At 42.1% G+C, this 27,619-nt stretch overlaps 1 protein-coding gene and 1 non-coding gene across 5 annotated transcripts in view; one reads left to right on the forward strand and one right to left on the reverse strand.

Moving 5' to 3' along the window:
* Positions 1-22,045: 22,045 nt before the first annotated feature.
* Positions 22,046-27,619, forward strand: part of STAC (SH3 and cysteine rich domain) — a 112,468-nt gene continuing 106,894 nt past the window's right edge. For all 4 annotated transcript variants that reach the window (XM_061127746.1, XM_061127748.1, XM_061127747.1 and 1 more), the window contains exon 1: positions 22,046-22,269. In XM_061127746.1, coding sequence (XP_060983729.1) covers positions 22,159-22,269 — 111 coding nt within the window. In that variant the 5' untranslated portion in view covers positions 22,046-22,158. The remainder of the gene's footprint in view (positions 22,270-27,619) is intronic.
* LOC133046347 (U6 spliceosomal RNA) lies at positions 26,050-26,156 on the reverse strand. Its single transcript, XR_009690478.1, has one exon. It is a non-coding gene; the product is annotated as a U6 spliceosomal RNA (small nuclear RNA).

Genomic DNA, 27,619 nt, shown 5'->3' on the forward strand with positions numbered 1-27,619 from the left:
GGAGCCTGGAAGGAGAGTCCCATGGGAAAAGTCTCTTTACAAGGAGCAGTGGGCTTCAGTGAAGAAACTCACACAGAGGGAGGCAGGAAAGTATGTATTTTGGACTCCCATCCCAACCTCCCATCGGTCGGTCTCCTGTTGACATTCCCCAGGGGAGGATCTCAGCCAAAAACCAAAGAGGATAGAAGTAGGGTTACCCAATTAAGCAAATTAAAAGTGTGGGACATATAGGTAGATTCCAATTTCTGATTAAAAACAAATGAATTTTTCATATATCCTAAATACTTTATAGGACATACTAAAGTTTTGTTATTTATCTGAAATTCAAATGCATCATGTATTTTACATGAAATCCTAGATGATAGATCATTGATAAATTCCAGACACATCAGCCTCCTTGAGCAGAGAGCAGGATGAAAAGTATAAGAGACAGGGGGGGAAGTGGACTTTGAGAGGCAAAGGTAAGATAGACTGACATAGCCATGAACTCACCCCTTTTGCCTAAGTCCACCCAGATTATCTCTTGTGTAGAAGAGTTTGGAACTCTAACATAGGGAATTCATGAGATCACAAAAACTGCCATATCATCATTGGGTAATGTCAATTCAGTCATAGCCCTCTCTGAAACCAGACTCCAGAACTGTGAGAAGTAAATGTCTATTGTTTAAAAGCTACTCAGCTGTGGTATTTATTTTGTTACAGCAGTGCAAACAGACTAAGATACTATCACTTTCCTTCTCCATTAACTTGTCTTCGGAAACTCCCCAGGAAGCCATAGCAGTAGGTTGAGAGAGAGTCAGTGAAGGTGTTGATATTGCTGTTTTTAAGCTGGATCACTTGTAATGAGTGTTTGTAATTATTATTTTTATTTATAATTGCCATCCTTGTCATGTATCTTATATGCATTTAGGAAGAGAAGGAGGGAAGGGAAGAAGGGAAAGGGAAAGAAAGTAAGGAGGTAAGGACCTAAAAAATATACCCAAGAAAACAAAATACGACCCATTAATAAACAGGTAGTAGTTTTCTTTATTCCAGTTCATAAAGAAAAACTGAATTACTCTTTGATATCAATTCTGAGATCAAGTCAGATCAGTCATTGTTTCAAGTGTTTCAAACAAGTCAGTGTTTCAAGTCACTCACTAAATCTCAATTTCTTAAATTTTAAAATGGAATTCATAGAACCTGGATTGCAGAATTTGGGGTGAATTTGGAAACAAAGAATATATAGAAACTAACACTTGTTTGAAGCATAAAATAATTGCTAATTATAGCAGTATTAAGAAAGTTCATACTTAATGCATCATTTTAATATATTCTATTGCTATAAAAGTACAACATAAAAAAAAAAGAAAAAAAATACAACATATATCTTTTTCAAATTAATAAGTTCAAAAAGTCTGATGGATTTAATAGGACAATCTCTCAATCTCATAAGAGAGATCAACCAAAGGTAAATTATAAACAAAAGATAAATTCTAAAATTTCAAGTTTCTGAGGATTTTAAAGTAGAAATTACAAGGCCAAATACTTGTAAGCATTTTAGTTTTAGAAGTTATGTCTCCTTTTTGAATTTATGCTATTTTATATATCTTCCTCTGGGCATTAGTCATTGTGTCTATAATTTTAGCAATGCTAATATTTAATTTATGTGTTGAGTGAATGAATAAGATACTTTAGACACCCACAGAGAGAGAGTCTAAAGAACTTGAATGGCACTTTAGTGTAGTTATATTAATAGGAAATTGGGCACATGTGATACTCCCTTCGCAATGTCTTTGTGATGGCACTAACGGAATTTTTTAAAATTTCAACTAGACAGTTAATAAAGTAGGTAGTTGTGGGTAGGTGAACAGGAAACAAGAATAGAATCATAGTACAGGAAGGATGCAAGTAAAAACGTAAAGAACATCTCACCAACGGTCTCACTTTGACCAAAAGGAGACAGGGATGAACGTCAGTTCACAGGTTTGTCATGTTTTTACACCATGCCATAGCAGTTAACTTTGACTTTATGTTAATAGCAATCACTACTCTATGTCCCTGTCTAGAACCTTTTAAACAAGAGTGACAGATGCGGGTTCAGTTCAGTTCAGGCACTCAGTTGTGTCTGACTCTTTGGGACCCCATGGACCGCAGCACACCAAGCTTCCCTGTCCATCACCAACTCCTGGAGCTTGCTCAAACTCATGTCCATCGAGTCGGTGATGCCATCCAACCATCTCATCCTCTGTCATCCCCTTCTCCTCCTGCCTTCAATCTTTCCCAGCATCAGGGTCTTTTCCAGTGAGTCAGTTCTTCACATAAGGTATTGGAGCTTCATCTTCAGCATCAGTCCTTCCAGTGAATATTCAGGGTGTATTTCCTTTAGGATTGACTGGTTTGATCTCCTTGCAGTCCAGGGGACTCTCAAGAGTCTTCTCCAACACCACAGTTGAAAAGCATCAATTCTTCGGCGGTCAACTTTTTTATGGTCCAACTCTCACATCCATACATGACTACTAGAATAATTGGATTGAAGTGCTGGTTAGTGAGGTTTTAATAATGCCAAAAGAAAAGACTGCACATAGAAAGAACTCTTGACCTGATGATACTTGGACTAGTGTGCCCCTAGATAAAGAAATGTAGAAAAGATACCCATAGAAAGAGCTTTCATATTTAAAATGAAGGGTAGACCATTCCACTTAGATTTCCTGCTGACATATTTGGTTTTTCTTCTCTCGGTTTAATCATTGGGGTTGTAGTTGTCTAAAAGATTCAGGACAATAAATGCTACCATAAGTGCCTACAGGTTAGACCAACTGATCTTGGCAACGTAAGTGCCCAAGATGTGTGGCCAAGGCAAACTTTAAAAGTGCCCAGAGGGACTGTATGCCACAAAGGATCTGAAAGTGTGTTAGTCACTCAGTCGTGTCTCACTCTCTGTGACCCCATGGACTATAGCCCGCCAGGCTCCTCTGACCATGGGATTCTCCAGGCAAGAATACTGGAGTGGGCTGCCGTTCCCTTCTCCAGTGGATCTTTCGGTCCCAGGGAACTAACTTCGGTCTCTGGCATTGGCAAGCAGATTCTTTACAGTCTGAGCCACCAGGAAAGCCAACTTTAGATAGTATACTATAGTAATATCAAATCTTGTTTTAATCACATAAAAGTCTATCTTAATTATCCCATTCTGAATAACCATTCAAAGAATTTTTTTAATTCATTTGTGGTAACTCCTTTTTTAAAAGAAAAAAAAAATTTTTTTAACCTCATTGAAATAATAGCTTTTATTTTCTCCCAAGTTTTTTGTTGATATTCTTAACTGTTCTTATTACCATCTGTAAGGCCCATTAAAAAGGCCTCAATGAAGCTTCCTAAACTGGTTTTTCTTGTTCAAAAGAGTTCCTAGGTTAATTTGACTTTTGTTTTATAGGAACCAATAAAACAGTTGTTTACAATGAGAGCGCTCCAGATTTAATGACCCAAGAACCAGTATTTTCTGGAAGGGGTAAATTGATAAATTGGAAAGAAGACTGGAGTAGTAGCTAGAGGATCTGTATCTTCAGACTCATTTCAATGTTTCACTGGATTTGTGAGACTGAGTGAGACACTTGGCTTCCCTGAGAGTCAAACAGGGATAATAATGATGAGAATACTTGGCACATAGTAAGCACTTAGGGGTGTTATTTATAATAATTCATATTCTATTATTATAATCTTCCAAGATTACCATGTTAAATAAAAATGCATACATGAAAAATTACAAAGCATTACCTAAACATAAAGAACTATGTAACTTACTGTAGATGACAAAACTAACATTCTGGCTAGCTATTGTTACTTGAATCTTTAAAATTCAGGCAACTGAAATACATTTCAGGGTATAACACTAGTGAAAAAAAATTTACATACACTAGTTTCCTTCGTAATGATTGCAACTAGGAGAAAAACTACCTATATGTATGGATAAGGACTGAACAGCAACATGGAAAATGAAGACAATTGGATTTTCTAATGGTATAGGAATTTGGGTTCTACTTTTTTAATTTTTATGTGCTTTAATCTGTTTTTTTCCTTATTGAACCCATGTCCTTGGCAGTGAAAGCATGGAGTTGTAAACATTGGACAGCCAAGGAATTCACTTTAATCTGTTCTTTAAAATATCTTTATAACTCAAAAATAATAAAATACAGAAAGTTAAGCTAAGAACTGAGATTTACTTGGGAACACTGGCGTACTAATACTAACAATGGTAATAACTAGTAGTCCATTTTGTTGAGCACTTCCCCTGGGTTAGGCAGAGGGCTGCCTGCTCTATATGCATAATCTATCTAATCATCCCATCAATACTGTGCTCCACAAGATACATAGGAGAAAACTGAAGCTCACAAACTAATAGCTTGCCAAGTGCTCCCAGCTGGCAAGTGTCGAGTACAGATGTGCTGTGTGTATAACAGTCACAGTAAATATTGGTTCATATAATCTGGGGAACATAGATAAATCAGCCTTCTACCAGCTTTTTGGTGGTATTAGAAACACTAAAGAAAAAGTTAAGCTTTGGATCTCAGTATTTTTCTCTTACACCTCTCTCACTCCTGCCCCTGGTGTGAATTGCATCAACCTCCCATTCCTTTGTGCTTGCCCATATACCCGCCTCTGAGTGTGCATGGAGTGTGCAGGGAACATTCAAACAGCAGAGTGCAGATGAGGAGTAAGGCCCTGGGTGTCATGGAGAAGTTGGAGGAGTTTGGGGGAGAAAAGAACTGAAATGTCCATGGAAGCAGCCCAGAGTTTCATCGGCTACTAAAGAGAAGGAATTCACAAGTAAAGCAGTGATTCTCAGTCAAGCCAGGCAGTATTTCAAAGGGTACCACTCAATTTCCAGGAAAGGAGGGGGCTTCTGAGCACCTGTTTCTTTTGGGGTGCTGAAAGCGGCTTACTTAAAAAGCTCAGATAAGGTGGAGAACCTTGTGCACACTCCATCCTTAACATTACTAAACTGGATGTGAAATTGGTTCCAAATTCCTTTCTTGCCCTGTGCATCTAATTTTCTTTTTTTTTTTAAATTAATGTTACTGATACTATGTGCATGCTAAGTCGCTTCAGTCTTGTCCAACTCTGTGTGACCCTATGGACTGTGGCCTGCCAGGCTCCTCTGTCCATGGGACTCTCCAGGCAAGAATACTGGAGTGAGTTGCCATGCGCTCTTCCAGGGTATCTTCCCAACCCAGATATTGGACCTGTGTCTCTCTTATGTCTCCTACACTAGCAGGAGAATTCTTTACCACTATGGGCATCCGGGAAGCCCACTGATATTATCAGGGACACCTAAAATAACAAAGAAATGGAAAACTTTTCCAAAAGTAAAATGTTTATCATTGCTGTTTTTCAAAGCATTTGAGAATGTTTAACTGAAGATGATAGCAATAAACACTGCCAGCTATTCGATGCTGTTGTCAATTACAATGGACGCGAATGATTATAAACATGTAAATCATCATGACTTTCTTCGGCAAGTTGTTTTTGAACACAAATTCTGTACCAAAGACTGGGTCAAGGATCAGAGCTATAGAAAATAATTAGACATAATCCCTGCCTAGTCTAGAGAGTAAACACTGTATTATGATAAATGCTTCGTTATAATGTGATAAGTGCTGTAGTGGATGGATGCACAGAACAGGGGTACACAGAACTAATGTTTGTCAGGGGTTGGAAGATTGTTGTTATTGTTGTAGTTCAGTCATTCAGTCATGTCCAACTCTGCAACACCATAGCCCACCAGGCTCCTCCATCCTCTACTATGTCCCAGAGTTTGCTCAAATTCCTGTCCATTGACTCAGTGATGCTAGCAGGGACTTAGAAAAGATGAGAAGTCAAGTACCCTTCAAAAAGTGGGACAGTCCTCTTGAAAACTTTGAAGGAATCTACTTTTGAGAGACACTGTAGGATCAGTATTAGGTACTTGGATTTTGAAATCTGGACAAAGGCTGGCTCTATTACTTGTCAAAATCTGGACAAAGGCTGGCTCTATTAGTTGTCAAAATCTGGACAAAGGCTGGCTCTGACTGATGAATTTCAAAGCAGCCAAAAATCCTTCTATTCCTCTTCAAACTGTGACTATGCAGCTTCTCCAGTCAAGAGATAAGAGTCTATTTCTTTACTCCTTGCATCTGGCTTTGCCATGTCAATTGCTTTGTGACTCAAGCAGAAGCTTGAGCATTGGGACTATCCTGTCTTTGGATTCCTGAGACTACCACGTGCATGGCCCAATAGCCTATCGTTTGATCAGAGACTATGAGATAGGGTGGTGCCCTCAGACCTGTGTGTGAGCTCAGCAAGTTTAGTGGTAGAACTGCCCACTAAGCCCACCCCAATTGCTTGCCCACAGACTTCTGAGCTAAATAAATGAAGCTGTTTATTATAGAATAAGTATGCTGTAGAATGGAAACTAATTGGTACATTCAGTGGCTCTGGATAATTTATTTCACCTCTTGAAACTTGTGTCCCCTCTTCTATAATATGGAAATCAGAATAGTAATTATCTCCTAGGTTGCTGAGAATATTAAATAAAATAATGCATATAAAGTACTTACAAAATAATGACCAGATAGTGACTAATAGTATTAGTATAATTACATGCTTATATTTAGTATTTAATTTTTCCTGAGGTCAAGAGTGGTTTTTTGGGTGCTTCATGCTCTGTAATTACTAAAGTCATAAAGTTTCCTGGGACATGTTTTTAAGATAAACAGTGGTGATTTTTTTGTTTGATTGATTTTTCAGTTTATTTTGGATGTTTCTTATAACAGTTAATAGGCTTTTAAATGCTATTTGGTGAAGTGCTATGGTTCTGTGGGGTTTTCCCCCCAAATACAACTTTTTCTTATTTTTAAACACTGTCTCTGCACAACATCAGGCTTAAACTAAAGAAAGCAGGGAAAACCACTAGGCCATTCAGGTATGACCTAAATCAAATCCCAGATGATTATATAGTGGAGGTGATGAATAGACTCAAGCAATTAGATCTGGTAAACAGATTGCCTGAAGAATTATAGACAGAAATACGTAATATTGTATAGGAGGCACTAACCAAAACCATCCCAAAGAAAAAGAAATGCAAGAAGGCAAAGTGATTTTCTGAGGAGGCTTTACAAATAACTGAGGAAAGAAGAGAAGCAAAAAGCAAGGGAGAAAAGGAAAGATATATCCAACTGAATACATAGTTCCAGAGAATAGCAAGGAGAGAAAAGAAGGCCTCTTTCAATGAACAGTAAAGAAACAGAGGAAAATAACAGAAGGGGAAAGACTAGAGATCTCTTCAAGAAAACTGGAGATATCAAAGGAATATTTCATGCAAAGATAGGCACAATGAAGGACAGAAACGGTAAAGAACTAATAGAAGCAGAAAAGATGAAGAAGAGATGGCAAGAATACACAGAAGAACTGTACAAAAAAAGATCTTCATGACTGGAACAACCACAATGGTGTGGTCACTCACCTAGAGCCATATATCCTGAAATGTGAAGTCAAGTGGGCCTTAGGAAGCACTGCTGCCAGTAAAGCTAGTGGAAGTGATGGAATTCAAGTGGAAATACTTAAAATCCTAAAAGATGATGCTATGAAAGTGCTTCGCTAAATATGTCAGCAAATTTGGAAAACCCGGTGGTGGCCACAGGACTGGAAAATGTTATTCTTCATTCTAATTCCCAAGAAGGGCAGTACTAAAGAATGTTCAAACTATCAGACAATTGTGCCCACTTCCCACGCTAGTAAGGTTATGCTCAAAATCCTTCAAGCTCGGCTTCAGAAGTACTTGAATCAAGAACTTCCAGATGTACAAGCTGGGTTTAGAAAAGGCGGAGGAACCAGAGATCAATTTGCCAACATTTGCTGGATCATAGAGAAAGCAAGGGAATTCCAGAAAAACATCTACTTCTGTTTCATCGACTACACTAAAGCCTTTGACTGTGTGGATCATAAAAAACTGGGAAACTCTTAAAGAGATGGGAATACCAAACCATCTTACCTGTCTGCTGAGAAACCTGTGTGCGGGTCAAGAAGCAACAGTTAGAACCTTATATGGAACAACTGACTAGTTTGAAATTGAGAAAGGAGTACAGCAAAGCTGTACATTGTCACCCTGCTTATTTAATGTATATGCAGGGCACATCATGCAAAACGCAGGGTTGGAGGAGTTACAAGCTGGAATCAAGATTGCCAGGAGAAATATCAACAACCTCAGATATGCAGATGATACCATTTTAATGGCAGAAAGTGAAAAGGAACTAAAGAACCTCTTGATAAGGACAAAAGAGGAGAGTGAAAAAGCTGGCTTAAAACTCAATATTAAAAAAAAACTAAGATCATGGCATCAGCTCCCATCACTTCATGGCAAATAGAAGAAGAAAAGGTGGAAGCTGTAACAGATTTCTTCTTTGGGGGCTCTAAAACCACTGTGGATGGTGACTACAATCATGAAATTAGAAGATGTTTGCTTCTTGGAAAGAATGCTATGACAAACCTAGACAATGTAACAAAGGTCCATATAGTCAAGGCTGTGGTCTTTCCAGTAGTCACATACAGATACGAGAGTTGGACCATAAAGAAGACTGAGCACCGAAGAATTGATGCCATTGAAATGTGGTGCTGGAGTAGACTCTTGAGAGTCCCCTAGGCTGCAAGGAGCTCAAACCAGTCAATCTTAAAGGAGATCAACCCTGAATACTCACTGGAAGGACTGAAGCTGAAGCTGAAGCTCCAATACTTTGGCCACCTGATGTGAAGAGTGACTCATTGGAAAAGACTCTGACACTGGGAAAGATTGAGGGCAGGAGAAGGGGGCCACAGAGGATGAGATGGTTGGATGGCATCACCAACTCAATGGACGTGATCTTGGGCAAACTCCAGGAGACGGTGAGGGACAGGGAGGCCTGGTGTGCTGCAGTCCATGGGGCTGCAAAGAGTCAGACACGACTTGGTGACTGAACAACAACTCTGCACAACACACTCTGAGCAGCTGGAGTTTCTGTTTTCTGTGACTTCAGTGGCACATAATATCTTCTGACTCATCTCCCATGGGGGAAGCATGGGGAATATAATACACAAGTACATCACAGGAAGCATATGTGGGTTTGCTAATGGCCTGAAAAAATTAAGTGCTAAGTAGCTTGATTCTTTCCACTTCTCTGTCTTAAACATCAAGTTCAATGGAATTAATTTCCTAAAAATGATAATTCTGTCCTAATGGAACACAATTAGGAAAATATGTGAACATTCCCTTTTCAATTATGTAGGTTTAATTTCTTTTAAGTAACTTCAAGTAATATCTCATAGCCATGAGCGTTCATATTCCAATGGAAGTCAGAAATTGACATAAATTTAAATTAGCTGTAATTATACTGTACAATACTTATATTTTGATATTTTTCCTTTTTTTAAATTAGTTGTAAGCTAACAGTTAACACCTTTGAACCAAGCTCCACCTGACCCTCAGTACTCCCCTGAATTACAGTAATTCTGAAATGTAAAAGTTTGTTCAAGGTAACAGATTTCTCCTTGTATCAAAAAAATCTTCAGTAATACCTTTACAGATGGCTGTTTCCTACTAGACAACAACAGATTGTTAGACAATGGTAGACAACTGAAGATTATTGAATCTTCAGTCTGAATTCCATCTTAACCTAGAAAATGAATGTTTCTAAGAACATGCATAAGGGCTACAAAACTGAAATTGAGGGAGTTTTTCAATAAAAGCCTTCTTCATGGCCTCAGTTCTTCCAATTTGTTTGAACTAATTCATACCATAGGCCCTAATTGTATGTGCCTGTAAATGAAAGATAAGTCACAAGAGTGTACTGGAATTTCCCACTTGTATTTTGAATACTAACAGGGTGCTCAATTTGGAGGGAGTATAGCATACAAAAGCAAGACTCTAATCAGAATGCCTTCACTTACTAGTTTTGTGCTCTCTGGGCAAGATGTGTCACCTTTCTGAGTCACAGGGCCTCATCTGCAAAGTGTAAATAATATTATTACCTTGCTGACTTAGGTGAGATAATGCATGTAAAAGCACTTAAAACAGTGACTGGGTCATAAAAACACTCAGTACATGCTTGTTGCTCTGTAGTGGTGCATTTGACCCTTGCTGAATGTTTCCTGTGTTTTGAATGCCATGGCTTAGGTCACTATTTATGGATGAGTCACAAGAGTCAGTGTAGTCGAACCCTCATCTAAGATAGAGGCTGACTAAACTGAGTGATCTCATGTCAGGCTGTCTGGGACCAAAGACTATTATATGATGCTTTATATAGTCTGGGACTGTTATGATATGAAATCATGGGGATGTAAGTCCAAGAAAGGAAGGAGGAGCTGAGGTGAGATGCAGCATGGATTTGAGTACAATGGCCAGAGATGTCTGTTAACTCAGGTGTCTGAACACATCTGCAAAACACAACATGGCAAGTGTCTGCTGTCTCTGTCAGTGTGAAGAGCAGCTTCCTTTGCAGGGGGTCAGCCCCACATCTGGTTACCAGAAAGTGATAGTTACTGACAACGGAAGGAATACTGACAATGTGAAAATTAGAGTGTGATGGTGAAATGCAAATAAAGCCACAATGATAAAATTTAAAAATAATGCAGTGTCCACATTGGAGAAAACAACTGGAACCCATAATTCATGCTTATGCATTTGCACCCAAAGTCAAAGACAAGAATATTCAAAGCAGCACTCTTCATGATAAGCAAAAAATGCAAACAACCTAACCATCCACAGAGGATGGATTAAGTCAGTCATGGCAGTCTTAGGATAGAATGGGTCTTCATCCATTTTAAATGATTTTTACATATTTTACTTTTAATCTGGTTTTAAAAATCAAACTGTGTTTCCTAAGATAAGTTAGAGGAAATATGCTACAGTGCAATATGTTTTATGTAATTTAAAATGCTCATACACATGAATTAACTGCCCATACTTTTCCAATATGCATACATATCTAAGATATATGCTTTAAGAACATCGTAGTGGGTGTCATGGAAGGAAGGGAATTTTGAGTGAGAATTGGGTTATATCAGGACAATAACTAAGACAAATTCAATGAGAAAGAATTGCGAGAATTGATGGTGACAATTCCAGGTCCCTTCACTACCCCTCAAAGCCTCAAAGTAATAATAATAGTCACAGAAAATATAAGCAGAGAAGTATACTCATCTTAAGATGCCAAGAATGACCTTCTTCTGCTCCTTTTGAAAAACTACTATGTTACCTTACCGTGTTATTGATAATTTTGCTTTCCTTTGGGGAATCTTCCCCCTTGCTTCTCAGCCGAATTAACTCATTCTTCCTCTGGCTCCTACCGCCTGCTGGTCATACACAGGGGTTACTCTTTGTCCCAGTTCTGCCATCCTCACAAAGCTGGATTTTTCCTTTGGGTCAGGAAATATGCTGGAACCATAAAGTGCCTGCTACATAGCAGTTCTCAGCAACTGTTGATAAATAAATCAGTGAATAAAATAAGGACTTCATTTATGTAAACATCTCTACCTTAGTTTATAATTATCTCAAATATCTAAAGTTGAATAATAACTCCTTACTCCAAGACCATGTAAGACGTAGAGGCAACAAGACATGGTCACTCACATATCAGGAGGGTGGGGAGGGAGCTTTGAGGATAAGCAAATGGTAAACTAGGGGGGAATCTTACTTAAAATCTGGTGTTCATCTCATTGTATACATTAGCAACTCTAACTGCATTCTAAGGAACTCAGTGATTCCACACAGTAGAGTTACTAGCCAGCCTGGGTTTCCTCGATGTTCTCAGCCATTGCTTGGTAGACATGGGACATTTCAGCAACTTACATTTAAAGAAGGAAACAGGAGAATACGGTGTAAACAACAACCACCTCCAAGTCTATTGAATAACAACTCCATTGATACCATCTCACTAAACCCTGCAACAGATAAGTTATCATTATTAACTGAGGAGACAGAATCCCCATTTTCCTGGCCATCTCTGCAAGAATAAAGACAGATGAAACATAGGTATGTTTCCTAAGTCCAGGCTCTATGGTTAAGTCTGCCTTGGCTATGGAGGAAGAAAGTGGCATTTAAAGCTAAGGCCTGAGTCATCTTTTCCAGGCCAATTGTCAAGTGCCTGATGGATGGCTTAGGGCTGCCAAGTGAGTTATTAGAGGAACACAGAGGGTTACAAAAGGCAGAAGGACAAAGCAGTAATATAAACCCTCCATGGAAAACACTGTAAAGAGAATTTTTGAGATTCATTTGCCCACAGCATGACTCTACAAGCTTTTAGAACATATTTCAAAATAAGTGCAAAGCTTTATGGATAAAGAACAGGAAATATTAGGTGTTTTTGCTGGACTTCCCATTCTGTGTTTTACAACATCAGTCTTACTGCTCACTTCTCGGGAAGTCAAAGCAGAAACTTACATAACACAATATTGTAAAGCAATTATTCATGTATGCTCAGTGGCTCAGTTGTGTCCAACTCTGTGACCCCATGGATTGTAGTCTGCCAGGTTCCTCTGTCCTTGGGATTTCCCAGGCAAGAATACTGCAGTGGGTTGCCATTTCCTACTCCAGGGTATCTTCCCAATCCAGGGATCGAACCCGTGTCTCTTACATTGGCAGGTGGATTCTTTACTGCTGTGCCACCTGGGAAGCCCCAGGAAGCACATTATATTACTCCAATTAAAAATAAATCTAAAACACACACACAAAAAAACCAAGACCCGGGGGAATCGGGTGGAGAGGGGGGTGGGAGGGGGGATCGGATGGGGAATACGTATAGGTCTATGGCTGATTCATGTCAATGTATGACAAAACCCACTGGAAAAAAAATAAATAAATAAAGGAAAAAAAAACCCCAAGATACATCATGATCAACAGAGCACAAATTGAATATTCTGGTTCCAAATAGGACAAGGAGTACTTCAAGGCTGTATATTGTCACCCTGCTTATTTAACTTATATGCAGAGTACATCATGAGAAACACTGGACTGGAGGAAGCACAAGCTGCATTCAAGACTGCCAGGAGAAATACCAATAACCTCAGATATGCAGATGATACCACCCTTATGGCAGAAAGTAAAGAGGAACTGAAGAGCCTCTTGATGAAAGTGAAAGAGGAGAGTGAAAAAGTTGGCTTAAAGCTCAACATTCAGAAAACTAAGATCATAGCATCCGGTCCCATCACTTCATGGCAATTAGATGGGGAAACGACAGAAACAGTGGCTGACTTTATTTTGGGGGGCTCCAAAATCACTGCAGATGGTGACTGCAGCCATGAAATTAAAAGACGCTTACACCTTGGAAGGAAAGTTATGACCAACCTGGACAGCATATTAAAATGCAGAGACATTACTTTGCCAACAAAGGTTCGTCTAGTTAAGGCTATGGTTTTTCTAGTGGTCATGTATGGATGTGAGAATTGGACTATAAAGAAAGCTGAGCACAGAAGAATTGATGCTTTTGAACTGTGGTGTTGGAGAAGACTCTTGAGAGTCCCTTGGACCTCAGGGAGATCCAACCAGTCCATCCTAAAGGAGATCAGTCCTGGGTGTTCATTGGTAGGACTGACTTTGAAGCTGAAACTCCAATACTTTGGCCACCTGACATGAAGAGCTGACTCACTGGAAAAGACCCTGATGCTGGGAAAGATTGAGGGCAGGAAGAGAAGGGGGCAACAGAGGATGAGATGGTTGGATGGCATGACCGACTGAATGGACATGGGTTTGGGTGGACTCCGGGAGTTGGTGATGGACAGGGAGGCCTGGCGTGCTGCGGTTCATGGGATCTCAAAGAGTCGGACATGACTAAGTGACTGAACTGAACTGAATCCTTTAGAGGTTACAGTGTGCAAGTTACACATATGTTTTGAACCTATCGAATGAGTTCCTGCTTCAGAGGGAATTAGGGCTCCCTGTGCCTGGTTGCCTGGTGTGATGATTCTCTGTGCGTCTCAGAACTCTGAATGCTGGCCTTTCTTACTCCGTGACCCATTTAACCTTCCAGAAACCCTTTTGATGGCTTTTTTCCTTCTCTCTGTGACTGACCAATACTGTTCCTCCCAGACTGACTGAGCTCTAACTCCCCCCAGGGCAATTTATAAAGGTACTTGAAACTATTAGGCAGAGAATTTCTCTAGCCTTTCCCTTTGTTGAGCATTGTCTATGTGATTGGTAAATGTTACTCATGAAGAAAAGAAACAGTTTTGTAACAAGCTGGAACAGGATCCTACTTAAGTACCCTCCTAAGTCTGTGTTGATACTATACATTCTGCCACAGATTCCTTCCACAAAAATTGTAGTCACTTTTCAGACTCCACTAGAAGCTTCCCAAACACCCTCCCTACTTGATGGGCGCCCTTCTTCCCGTCTGTGCTCTCCAACGTGCTGTGCAAGCTTCTGACCCAGCAGCAATCGCACTAAGTTTATGGTCTGCCTACATGTTGTCCGGAGCCTGAGCTTTAGAATCTGGAGATGTGGCCCAAATCTCTACTCTCCACTTACCGTCTCCACTGGGGGAATCATAAAGCTGCTCAGACTTCCAATGACCTCACCTGCAAAATGGGTCTAATAGTACTTACCTCACCAGGTTGACATTTGGCAATAAAAGAGAGAATGAGTTTTGTTTTGCGCTTTTAATTTTCATGTATTTACTTTTGACTGCACTGGGTCTTCTTGCTGCATGAGCTCCTGTCTAGTTGTGGTGCAGGGGCTCCTCATTTCAGAGGCTTCTCTTGTTGTGGAGCATGGGGTCTAGGGTGTGGGCTTCAGGAGGTGCAGCACTTGGCTCAGTAGTTGTGGCACGGGGCATGTGCCCCCCGGCATGTGGATCTTAGTTCCTAGACCAGGGATTGAACCTGTATCCCCTGCACTGGCAGGCAGATTCTTAACCACTGGACCACCAAGGAAGTCCCGAGAATGAGTGTTTAATTACCCTCTAACAGTTCCTAGCAAAAAGCATAAACAAGCCTTCATAAATAAATCATGATGCATCTATACAGTGGAATACATGTCCATTAAAAATGGTAATATGTACATATATTTATTGACACAGAACTATCTGTGACATGTTAAGGAAAGGAAGTTACAAAAACACTTAGTGTCCCAAGATCATTTTTATGTAACTATATATAAATTTAAAATATACTCATATATATTGTGCTTCTAGAAAGGAGGCTTACCAAAATGCTAATAATTATTACCAGTAGGTTGTGGAATTCTGGAAGGTTCTTACTTTCTTCACTATTCTTTTTGAAAACTGCCTGAATAATGATAAAGCTATTGTTATGGAAATGAATCTTTAGGAATTCCATGCATAATGTCATGATAAATTTGAAGACTTGGAGGAAAAAACACATGTAACTGGTAATTTGGCTGTATATTCCAAAACTGAATATGCAACGACCATCGGGATTGGTGAGCAATAAACAGACACTGGTTCACTGTGCCACATACTAGTTGACTCTATGTAAGTATGTAACCTTTATGAGCTTCCATTTTTCTTGCTAAAAAATAGCTTTTCGTTAGACCTACAAGTTCCTCTCCAGCACTGACATTTTCTCTTCCATTCATTTAACAAATATTCACTGAGCACCTATCACATGAACACTTAAGCATCAGAGACATGTGATGAAGAGTTGAGATGAAGCCTCTGACCCCATGGAACTGACATTCTAAAGGACATCAAGTAAGAGGAAGACACAGGATGCGTTCAGCTGGTAGCTGCTGAGGTCTGGTGGCGACCGGGAATGGTGAGGGCTCCTCAGCTGCAGGGAAGAGTGGCAAGCACCAAGCAGACCAGGCATTTTTGAGGAGCAACGTGGCCAGAGTGAGCTGGACTTGGCGACTTTTAAACTGTGGGCCTGAACTCATAATAGATACCTAGAGCTCAATGCTAATGACTAACCAAAGGGGCAAAATCTATAAGAAACTTGAGGTATCTGCTCAATCCAAACTCTTCAGAAAGGAGATATTCATAATTTTGGAGATGCAGAAAAGATTCACTTTTGATATTGTCTATGCATTTGGCTGTCATGAATAGAAAACCTAACTCAAAGCTAATATATTTGACCAAAATCATAGGACTAATAATATCAGGACCAGGCATTTATAAATATAAAGATAAATCTTCTAATATTTATAGAAATCCATTGAATTAGGGATTGTTATCCCTGTTTGGACTTGAGGAATCCAAGACTGAAAGAGAGGAAATTAGTCGTCTAAGATCTTGTTGCTTGTGAGCAGAAGAGCTGGGATGTTTGGAGTTCAAGTTCATGGCCTTTCCACCAGATGTAGAATAAAGATTCAAGCCGCCCTCTTCTCACAGATTATAACCAACTAGGAGAAGCCCACACATGCTCTGTCTAGAGAAAAGAGGCAGATTTTAACCAGAAAGCTGCTACATGAGGTCTAAGCACCTCCAGTGGGAGATGAATTCCAATGCAGCCAAGCCGCGCTGGTCAGATATTATCTACTCTTCACATTGCCGTTATTCTCATTGATCGGTACTTAGAGAAAACAGGGTGAGGATGCTTAAGCTGGATCTTATTCACCCTGACAATAAGAGTCTCCAAATTTAATGATTCACTTTGGCGCTGAGGAGAGACCAGTCCAGAGTTGCTGTGAGAATTGCAGACTGTCATTAACAGTAGGAGCTGCTGTTGTTGTGTTAGCCATAAAAAATTAAAGTCTTGATTTCTCTGGGCTTTAAGGCAGGTTTTCAGACAAAGTAGCCAGGGCATAAGGCTTAATGTTAGGATTCCCAGTGTCTCCTTCGCAGGCTGAATGCCTATTTTGTCTTGACTTCTTGGCTATCACTTTCAAAGTGTAGATGTGGTTATTATTTACTCTTCAGACAAAAGAATGGAGTGAGCAATGCTTCATTCTCTGGAGGACTCTCCCTGTGTCTTCTAATAGGCCTCTGGCTCTTCATTCATGTCAGTCCTTTCCTTTCAGTCCTGCTGCCTCATCACCAGATCTGGGTTCTAATGTTGTTTGGGGATCAGCAGAGCAAAGCCAAAACCTGGCCCAGAAGCAGGAGCTCAAATCTTGAGTTCAAATCCTGTTCCCATGCTCACTGTGGAATCTAAGTTAATTCTCTTTATCTTGCTATGATTCTGTAGAGATTAAGTGAACTCATATAGAAATTGTCTGTAACATAATAGGAGCCCAATATATGTTCAGTTCAGTTCAGTCTCTCAGTCGTGTCCGACTCTTTGCGACCCCATGAATCGCAACACGCCAGGCCTCCCTGTCCATCACCAACTCCCAGAGTTTCATTGTTATTATCAACAACCAAATTCTAACCATGTGCCCTAGTCATACATGCCATTACCCATGATGACTCAGATACATCAGACATTGAGAAACACTCCTTTATTGAGACCCTCTCTCCTTTACCCAGGTCATTCTCCACCCCCAGGACATTCTGATGATCTTCCCTTTCCCCTTTCCCTTGTTGTCCTTATCCTCTTTCCTTTGGCTGCACCGCACAGCTTGTGGGATCTAGTTCCTCAGCCAGGGATTGAACCCATGCCCTTGGCAGTAAAAGCACAGAGTCCGAACCACTGGACCTCCAGGGAATTCCCTCTTTGTACTTTTTTGTACCCTTCATAAGTTGACGGTTTTAGTTAAGTAGTCTTGATGGTATCTTTTTACTTACTTTGGCTCTAGAAGAAGCCAAAGTCCATATAATTAAAGTCCAGTCTCTTTATCCACACTTGGAGCACAGCAATGGGAGAAGGTTGGTAATATTATACACTCTTCTGCTCATCAGTGTTACTGCAAAAACACAGTTGCATGCAATAATGAGGAGGGCTTTGCTGTCTTTACAAATTAATGAATTAATAAATGGACCAGGAGAGGGAGCATCAAGTTTGTGAAGCTGCCTTTCTGCACACCTCACACTTCTACTCCCTTGATATTTAACAAGTAACCAGAGTAAAATGGACCATGAAGGGAAGCTATGAAAATCACAGGGTTCTGCTCCAGACTCGAGACTTAAGATAATTATCCACAACTTGAATTTCCCAAACTCTGGTAGAAATGAGGTCATCATGATAGCCATGGCTGAACTGTCACCCCAGCTTCTAATGCAGGACCTCCATCCAGTTTTCTTTGAGGTGTCGCCCCAGGATACCTAGGAGTCCTGAAAGGATATCTTACGTGGAGACTGAAAAAGTCCACTTCTCAGGGATGTCAGTGCTTCATGAGGTGTCCTCTGGAATCACCACCCACGGACTCCAGTACACGGAGACCATCAGTCCTCTCCACTGTCCTCTGGGCATAACTACTAAATATACCAGTGTCCCCTTAGTACCAGGTCAGGGCAGGCTTTCATGACAACATAGGAGGCCTCTCATCACTCCAGGACTCGAAATTAGGCCTAGTAGCCTAGGTCCCAAAGTGGAAGTGGCCTATGACCCAGGCCTCAAGGCATCCTATTTCTGCCAGCAGCCCTCTCCCCACAGACTCAGACAAAGTGGTGTTTTGTCCTCCTGCACTCCGGATCCCAGAGAGGAGCTGTGGACCTAACAGCCTTTGTACAGACCCCCTACCTCCCCAAACCAGTGAATACCATGTTCACAGATAGCGTGACTCTCAGTGTAAGATCCTCTCTTAAGCCAATGAAGGCAAAATCCTTGCTATCTAGGAGCTTGTTTGATTTTAAATCCTACTGTTTTCTAGAAGCATCCCGGTCTTTCTCCATTCAGATTGTGTAGGACACTTGGAGTAACAAATGGCTAGGCCATCTTAAAGCTCCAGGGCTACAAGAGCAGTCTCCTTTCCCCATCAGCCAAGGGCTGAGGAAACAAGATGAGCACAGCATGGTCTTGCCCCAGTGGAGCTCAGAGCCCAGTAGGAGGACAGGCAACTTTGTCATTGATTATTCAGGGAAGGATGCCGTGAGAACACAGCATTTAGGTTTGGAAACCTAAATCAGACAAAAAGAGTCAAGGAAGGAGACTTCAAGAAGAATAAATGTTTGGGGATGTGTTTTGAAGAACAAAAGAAGTTAGCTAAATAATAAAATGTGAGATGGAAAGGGATTTGTGTGAAAGTGATACATGAGGAAAGGCTTGCTTAGTTTTAGCAGTTATGGGTAATTCCACAGTTTCCTAGGAAAGGTAGCTATTATTTATCAGACCAAAGATTTCTGTTACTAGGATGGGGGTACGGTGAGGAGGAAGGATGTACTAGCTCCTTTAACATTTCCCTCAAGGGGACCACATTTAAGCTTAAGCTATTGGAGAATTACTAGTGTTAATCAAAGGTAAGCATTTATAAAATGAAGGATGACATCTTATAGCTGCTCTTCAATTCCTTAAAAAAAAAATCTAAAGATGAAAAATGTCTTGTTGTAAGCCACAGTGTGCTTGCCCAACAAGATTGGAATTTTCCTTGAACTTGAGGGCTTGACTTTCTCAGGAAACCTCTCTCTGGTCCCACACTAGGTCAGACCTTGCACTTGTACACACTAGAGTCCTGTACTATTCTTTATCCCAGTTCATGAAAAATGTGTATGTGTGGGTGTGTGCATGTGTGTGAGATTCAGTTGTTCTACCTCCTAGGAGTACAATCTTAATCTGTTTTCTCTCTGCTCTATCATCAGTGTCCAGCACAATGTCTGACACAAAATACATGCTAGATGTGTTGATTCTGCGGCTCCTGCCATTGTGTACTGTTCTGTTGTGATTTTCACTATTAGAATTTTGTCTCTATGGAGAAAACAAGAATTGTGTTAGGAGGAGGAGAAAGCTATAGTCATTCAGGTTAGCTGATATGACCTGGTCATATAAGAGGTTAAGGGTCACGGGGGTATTTAGAGCTCTCAGAGCCAATTGCCAGGTAAGAGGCCGTCACTTAGAACAGAAGCTTTCAAGTGATGTCCAGGATGAAAAGAATAATAGGTTTGTTTTTTTCCAAGGGACATAAGCTATGGCAGACACACAGGACCAAATACATTATTTACAGGGTCCAGTGCAAAATGCCAATGCAAGGCCTCTTGCTCAGAAAGTATCAAGAATTTCAAGACAGTGACAGAAGAGCATTTACACAAGTGCAGGGCCTTTGTGTGACTACACAGACCGTATACCCACTGTAATAGGGAAGAAAACACTGGCTCCTATTAGATCTGTTCCTTTTCACTTTAATCTTTGTGTTCTGTTGCCCAGGAGCTTAGTCCTGGTGGCCCTGCTTTTGTAAAAGAATGTTGCCTATAGGCTGAAATATACAGGAGAGACTATTCTCAAGGCTCTGACCTTTAAGAGTCCATCCATACAGAGATGAAAAGTTGCAGGATAGAGAATAACATTTGCCTTGTTGGAGGTCTACATGAACATTATGAACTGTGTGGACTGCTACAAGAATAGAGAATTCTTACAAGAATTTTGCAACAACTAACCATGCCCCTCCCTCAAGCTGCCTTTAAAAGTGCTTTGCTGAGGGTCTCCCTGGTGGCTCAGTGGTAAAGAGTCTGCCTGCCACTGCAGGAGACACAAGTTTGATCCCCGATCTGGGAAGATCCCACATGCCACAGAACAGCTAAACCCATGTGCCACAGCTACTGAGCCTGTGCTCTAAGAGCCTGGAAAGCAAAACTGTTGAGCCCACATGCAGCAACTATTGAAGCCTGCTTGCCCGAGAGCCTGTATTCCGTGCACTGCAACTAGAGAGTAGCCCCTACTCACCACAGCTAGAGAGAAGCCCTCACAGCAATGCACAGCCGTAAATAAATAAATCTAATTATTTTTTTAAGTGCTTTGCTGAAACCCTGTGAGGAGTTTGGGGGTTTTGAGACATGAGCCACCTGTCTCTTTGCAAAGCCCTGGGGTAAATCTTTCTCTGCCCCAAACTCCGACTTTTCAGTTTGTTTGGCTTCACTGTGCACTGGGCACACGAACTTGCGTTCAGTAACACCATGAAGCTGGCCTTACAAACATTTATAGTTAATAAATAAAATCTGAGCATGAGTTTATAGTTTCCTGTGGGAAAATTGAGCAGTTTTGTATGGGAGGGGGTGTGACTTAAATATCCAGACGTATTTCCTTCCCTGCACATTGAGGTTTTTCTTCAAAAGGTACCAGGTCCTTCTGCCCCTTAATTTCATGGGACCATCCCTCTGTTTCCAAAAGATCTAAGGCACACTGGTTTGCCCCTCCGCAAACAGCCCTGACATTCTTACTATCTTGCAATGCCCACTTACTCCACAGCTGAGAAGATTTGGCCTGGATTTGAGGCTCCACAGTTCAAAAAGCATGGATTTTGAAGCTAAAATGGGTTCAAATCCCAGCTCCACCACTTACAGCTCAGCCACTTAGAGCAAATTAGTTACTCTCCTGGTTTTCTCATCTCTAGATGAGAACGATGTTAATAACACCTAGCCTAATAGGGTGGCTCTGAGGAATAAATACGTAAAAAGTGTGACCGGCTTAACACAACCAAACTAGGGCATATCCACGTTTTGCAGTATCTCTCTGCTTAAGTCCAAAGCTGAACCGACGAAAGAGGAGCGCCCTCAGGCCAGGAAACCCCAGCTCTGCTTGCTTCCTCCGTCACTGAACCCTATAAATAACTTGGCTAAGTCACCGGATCCCGGCTCCCTGAGAGTCGCAGTTTCTCTGGGTGCAGAAGGAGGGAGTTGCTGCAGGTGGTCCCTCCCGCTGGATCATTCGTTTGGGCTTTGGTCTGAATTTTCCTTCTACCTCCTAAAGCATCCCGGGACCGTGCCGAGCACCCGAGCTCGCCCAGCCTGGTCGCAGGGCCTCTCTAGGGCGCGGCCCCCTCTGGTTCCCCGCCGGGGCCCGCGCAGCCCCGCCCCGGAGCCACCCGCCCCCACCCACCCTCCTCCGGCGAGCGGGTCAGCCGGAGCCCACTCGCCCGCGGCCGAGCGGCAGTCACCACTGTGCGGTCGTCGCCGAGGTGGCCGCGGGCGCGGCGGGGCGGGCGCGCTCTCCCCCAGCCCGGGCGGGTGCCGGGGAGGTGGGCAGGGCCGGGGCGGGGGCGAGGCCGGAGGAGGGCGCGGCGGCGCCTCGGCGAGGATGGGAGTCCCCGGCCTCAGAAGCTGAGCGAGCCTGCGCGCGGCGGGGAGGGCGCTCCAGCGGGAGGCGAGCCTCGCTGTTCCTCCGGGAGCCCAACACCGTTCCCGCGCCGCCACGATGATCCCCCCGAGCGGCGCCCGCGAGGACGGCGTGGACGGGCTGCCCAAGGAGACGGCGAGCGCCGAGCAGCCGCCCTCTCCTGCATCCACCGGCAGTCAGGAATCCAAGGTACCGCGCACGCTTGCCCCAAGAGAACACAAACTCACTCCTCTTCCTCTCTGTCCACCTTTGTTTCCTCCCCACTGGCGCTGGCGCCGGAGGCTAAGACGCTTCCCTAGTTCTTCTCAAGGACTGTACTCCCTTGAGACTTGAATGTCCGGCAGGACTCGCTGCTAGCGATGCTGGACCACGTCGCTGGGGACCCAGTCTTCTTGTCCGCACGGCCTCGGGGCGTTGCGCTGGGCTCCTACCCTGCGAGCACCCGCAGTTCACAGTGGCTCCGGGTTCGGATCGCTTTCCTGGGTGGTGGTGGCGTGCTTGTTCTGTGCCTTGAACCTTCATGTGCCTAAAGTGCGTGTGGGTATTAGGTGGCTTCTGAAGGCTGAGGGACAGACAGCCCAGGACACTCCTCCAGAAAAGCCGGGGCATTTGCGAACCAGCAAAGGTTCGCCTGTATCCCAAGGGCCTGAGACCCTTAGGCTAACCGAACTCATCCCTAACCTCGGATACCACTGATTTCAGAAAAATTAGGGAAATGCTACCTTCTCGAGAAAGTTGATGTTCCTCTCGTGGAAGTTAATCCTCGAACTTAAACTCGCTTTTGTGAGAGCTACACTGACATACACAAAACCAGCCCGCGGCACTTCTGTCCCTGTTACACTTACTCCGAGACGTTCGCGGGTGCCAGGCGCATGTTTGGAAATCTTGGAAGAGGATCAAGTAAAATGCGGCTGCTAGCTGTGCGATGCCAAATGGCATCTCAGTCGGGAGTAAAAACCATAAGATGGAGTTTGTAGTTATATGGATTCTTTAAGTGCAGGGCTCCTGGCTCTTTTTCCAGATCTCCTTGTGGGTTCCCTGGGTGTCTTTGGAATGTGGGGCAGTTCTTGTGGAGGAATGAAGGAGAGGAGGATGCCAGTGTGGAGAGCAGGTCAGATGGGGCCAAGAAGAGTCTTCTCCTTTTCTGCCTTCACACCCATCCCTGGAAGCCATTGACAAGTCAGCAGGCTCACAAGCAGAGCTAAGTGACTCCCATCCTAAGTGATCCTGCCGGCTGGACAGTATCCCAGCCTCTGCAAGTTAACCATCAAAGATGCTAATCCAAGATGGAAAGCTTGGCATTATCTTTATTTTGGGGGCAAATGTCTGACCTGGAACATGTGTGTCAACTTTTCTAAAACTTAACTATAAACAGGGACAAAAACCCCACCTTCCAGAATCATTGAGAAGCATAGAGAGATGACCTAACACCTATCCAGTACAGTGTAAGGACTCAATCCTGTTCACTGTTTTCCTTCCTGAGATAAGGAGATGGGATCCATCTCACCACAGACAATTCACTCCAAATGGGTCTCACAACCCCCACACACGGACCACTGCCCCTCCAATCAGAAGTTACTGGCTCTCTATCATTGTGCGTCATTGACCTAATTCACCTAAGTGATACGGGGTAGTGGACACTTCACAGGTGATCTAGAATACTGGAAATGAATGTAACTAAACTCAAGACTGAAACTAATAATCAGCTTTTTTAATTGGGCCTGTTGCTCTGCAGTAGGTATGTTCTGGAAGGGGCTTAGCATTTGATTTTATAGCAGCATGGTTCAAACACACTGTATGGGCTTGCTATTTATAGATACCCTAATGTAAATTCTTTGGCAAAACAAAGACTACATATGTAATACCCATCATTATCCTCCAATTTATCTGGCTTATGGTTTCAGACTTGTACACGTCAGTTTTTCTCTATGTGTATTTATATATTCCTAAATTTGCTGTCATAGCTTAGGTGTTCTTGATCAGTGGAGACAGGCTATGGGGGGGTTGTCCATGAACCCCAGGAAACTGAGTGCAAAGTAGTGTGCCTGAATGTGGAATTTTTTTGGCATAGTGCTTGCGATACTCTCCAAGGGGCCAATACTTCTCAAAAGGGCTAAACTGCTGATGTGGAGGCTGTGTGGTAGGGAACAGCAGGATGGCAAGAAACAGGGACAGAGGCAAGCTCTATTCATTCTGCACCAGGAGCGCCACATTTGAAAGTTTATTGGCATTTACAAGGATCTTCCATCTGACAACGAGTGTCTGGAGTGTCTGGTAGGAGAACGTGGACAGCTAGTCATCCCGTATTACTCCCCTCTGAAGTGATCTGTTTGTCAAAATACCGTGTGGGACAGGCATAGTTCAGCCCTTCTGGACAGTAACCTTTCTCAAGAAGGACTTTTGAAATTCATTTTTTCTCTTATTTTATTAAAGTCTGATTGATGTACAGTATTGTATTAGTTTCAAGTATACAACATAGTGATCCAGTGTTTCTCTAGATTAGTCATCATACAAAGTTAGTCATCATACTCAGTGTTATTGACAGTGTTCCCTGTGCTGTACATAGCACCCTGTGACTTACTTATTTCATAACTAATAGCTTGTACCTCTTAATCCCCTTCATCTCTTTGACTCATTCACCCCACCTCCCTCCCCTCTGGTAACCACTGGTTTGTTCTCTGTATCTACGAGTCTGTTTCTGTTTGGTTATATTTGCTCATTTGTTTTGATTATTAGATTTCACTCTACATTTTTAAAATAACTTTTTTTCTCTCCTGATAAGAGTAACAGCTACTTTGTGGAAATTTGAAAAGTGCTGAAAAAAAAAAGAGAAGGAAAAAAATCACCCATTAGTCACAATCCAGAGGCAATTACTGATAATGTCTTGGTTGTTTATTTGCCTTTTCTCATTGTTTTTTTATATTTACCCAGTTGAGAGAACAATGGTAAGCATCTACTGGGTGCTTGGTGGGTGTCAGACACAACTTGACCCTTCATAATAACCCTGTGAGGGATATTGTGCTGTTATTTCTGTTTTATGGATAGGGAAGTGAAAGCTCAGAATGGGTAGGTGACTTCCGCTTGATTGTATAGTGAGTTGATTGACACAGCAATGACAGGATCCCAGGCCTCATGACTCTGGAGAACAAGTTTTTGACCACCGTGCTGCTGTCTTTTATGCCCGTGTCCTGTCTTAGGTTCTATACTGTTTCGCCCAACATCCTAACCAAGTATTTTCTATGCCACTAAAAGCCATTTGCAACTGTGTTTTGTTCTTCCCAAGAAATCCTTGAAAATAAATTGAGCCACATTATGAGGTAAAATGATTAAAGACCAACTCTTTTCCAGCTTCTTTGATTTTGCTACTCTTTCCCCAGAAGTATATTTACGGAAGTGATTAAATGGAACTTCACAGAACCATCTGGAAAACTTGACCACGATGAACCCTTTAGTCTAGAGGGGCCATTAGGGAAGAATGATAATGATTCAGTGCCTTCAGCACATAAAATGTTTCTGGAATGCCATTTTCTCTGCAGATTCCTTGGAATGCTAAATCAAATATAAGAATAGGAAACACTGGAGATGATCTACTCTGGGTATTTTTTAAATAATGGATAATTTTATTGTGTACATTTATTTTATTATGGAAAACTTCAACACACACAAGCAGAGAAAACACTATGAAGAACCATCATGTACCTAATCACCTGGTTCTACCAGTTATCAATTCATGGACAGTCTTTGCTTCATCTGTAACCCCCACCAGTACCTCCACCCTTCCTTACACACACTGATTCATTTTAAAACAAATTCCAGACATCAAGGGTCTTCCCAGGTGGTAAAAGAATCTGCCTGCCAGTGCAGGAGATGCAAGGGACATGGGTTCGATCCCTGGGTTCAGAAGATCCCCTGGAGGGGGCATGGCAACCCATCTAGTATTCTTTTTTTTTTTTTTTTTCTTTTCTTTTTAAAAATATGGAACGCTTCACGAATTTGCGTGTCATCCTTGCGCAGGGGCCATGCTAATCTTCTCTGTATCGTTCCAATTTTAGTATATGTGCTGCCGAAGCGAGCACCCCATCTAGTATTCTTACCTGAAAAATCCCATGGCAGAGGAACCTGGCAGGCTACAGTCCATGGGGTCACAAAGAGTCGGATGTGACTGAGCATGTGTGCACACACCAGACACCAAAGCATTTCATTCGTACGTATTTACAGTTGTATCTCTAAAGAATAAGGGCTCTTTTCATAAACATGACTATAATCCTATTTTCACACACTGGAGGTGTTTTAAATCATGGGTCAGTATAGTCTTTGGAGGTCTACAAATTGTCTTTGGAATACCTGTGAACAGCCAGAACTTTCAAAATTGCTCATGTACGTGTATATGTGCATCATCTAGGGAAGGGATCCATAGCTTATACCAAATCAGTAAAGTGCTCATAGCTTTCCCAGTTTATTTAAATATTCTCTCTCTTTTTTCCCTCTGTCAAGTAAATGGAGGCCCAGAGAGAGGCAATGAGTTGCCTAAGATCACAAAGGTAGTTACTGACAATAACCCCACCTAAGAACCTGGCTAGGGCCGTGGATGCTGTGCTGTTCTTAGTCGCTTGGTTGTGTCCTACTCTTTGCGACACCATGGACTGTAGCCCACCAGGCTCCTCTATCGATGAGGACTCTCTAGGCAGGAATACTGGAGTGGGTTGCCATGCCCTCCTCCAGGGAATCTTCCCAACCCAGGGATCCAACCCAGGTCTCCTGCATTGCAGGCGGATTCTTTACCGTCTGAGCCACCAGGAAAGCCCAGGAATAGTGGAGTGGTAGCCTATCCCTTCTCAAGGGGATCTTCCTGACCCAGGAACAGAACTGGAGTCTCCTGCATTGCAGGCAGATTCTTTACCATCTAAGCTACCAGGGAAGCCCAGGGCCTTAGATACCCCAGCACAGTTTCCTCAGAGTAAATTCCAGTAAGCACAAGTTATAATGTAGTTTATGTGGTTTTGTTTTTTCATAAAATTAGTTGAGTTGAAAGAGTTTCAAAGCCACTAATGAACCTCACCCCTCTATCTTTCCACTAACTATCTCAGAAAGACCACAATCTAATTCATTGTCTAAGTGTTTGACAGAGATCATTGACTACTAAGAAAAATTTCATGTTTCAGCATCCTTTATTGCAGGGAATGTCTCTTTTTATACTGACTTATTGACAATGTAGAAACCTTACTGGAGTGTCACATGGAGTTTGATATGGATTCCCTTTACCATCACTTATATGACACAAGCTCACATTTTGATTATGTGAAGGGATTATAGGTTTTGAGGACAAATAAACAAGCTTTCAGATCTGTTCTTATCCGTGCCATCTTTGTGTCAACGGGGAAGCTGCCTAACCTCTTTGAGTCTCAGCTTCCTAAAATCTAGAATGAGGATGCTAATTCCCTATTGCCATGGTTTTTTTGGTAAGGTCTGAGAATATGTAAAACATCCAATATGTTGAAAGCCTTTGTAAGCATAAAGCACTGTTTGCTTTTTCTTCTTG

Source organism: Dama dama, chromosome 24 (assembly GCF_033118175.1).
Source record: "Dama dama isolate Ldn47 chromosome 24, ASM3311817v1, whole genome shotgun sequence".
NCBI classification, from domain to species: Eukaryota; Metazoa; Chordata; class Mammalia; order Artiodactyla; family Cervidae; genus Dama; species Dama dama.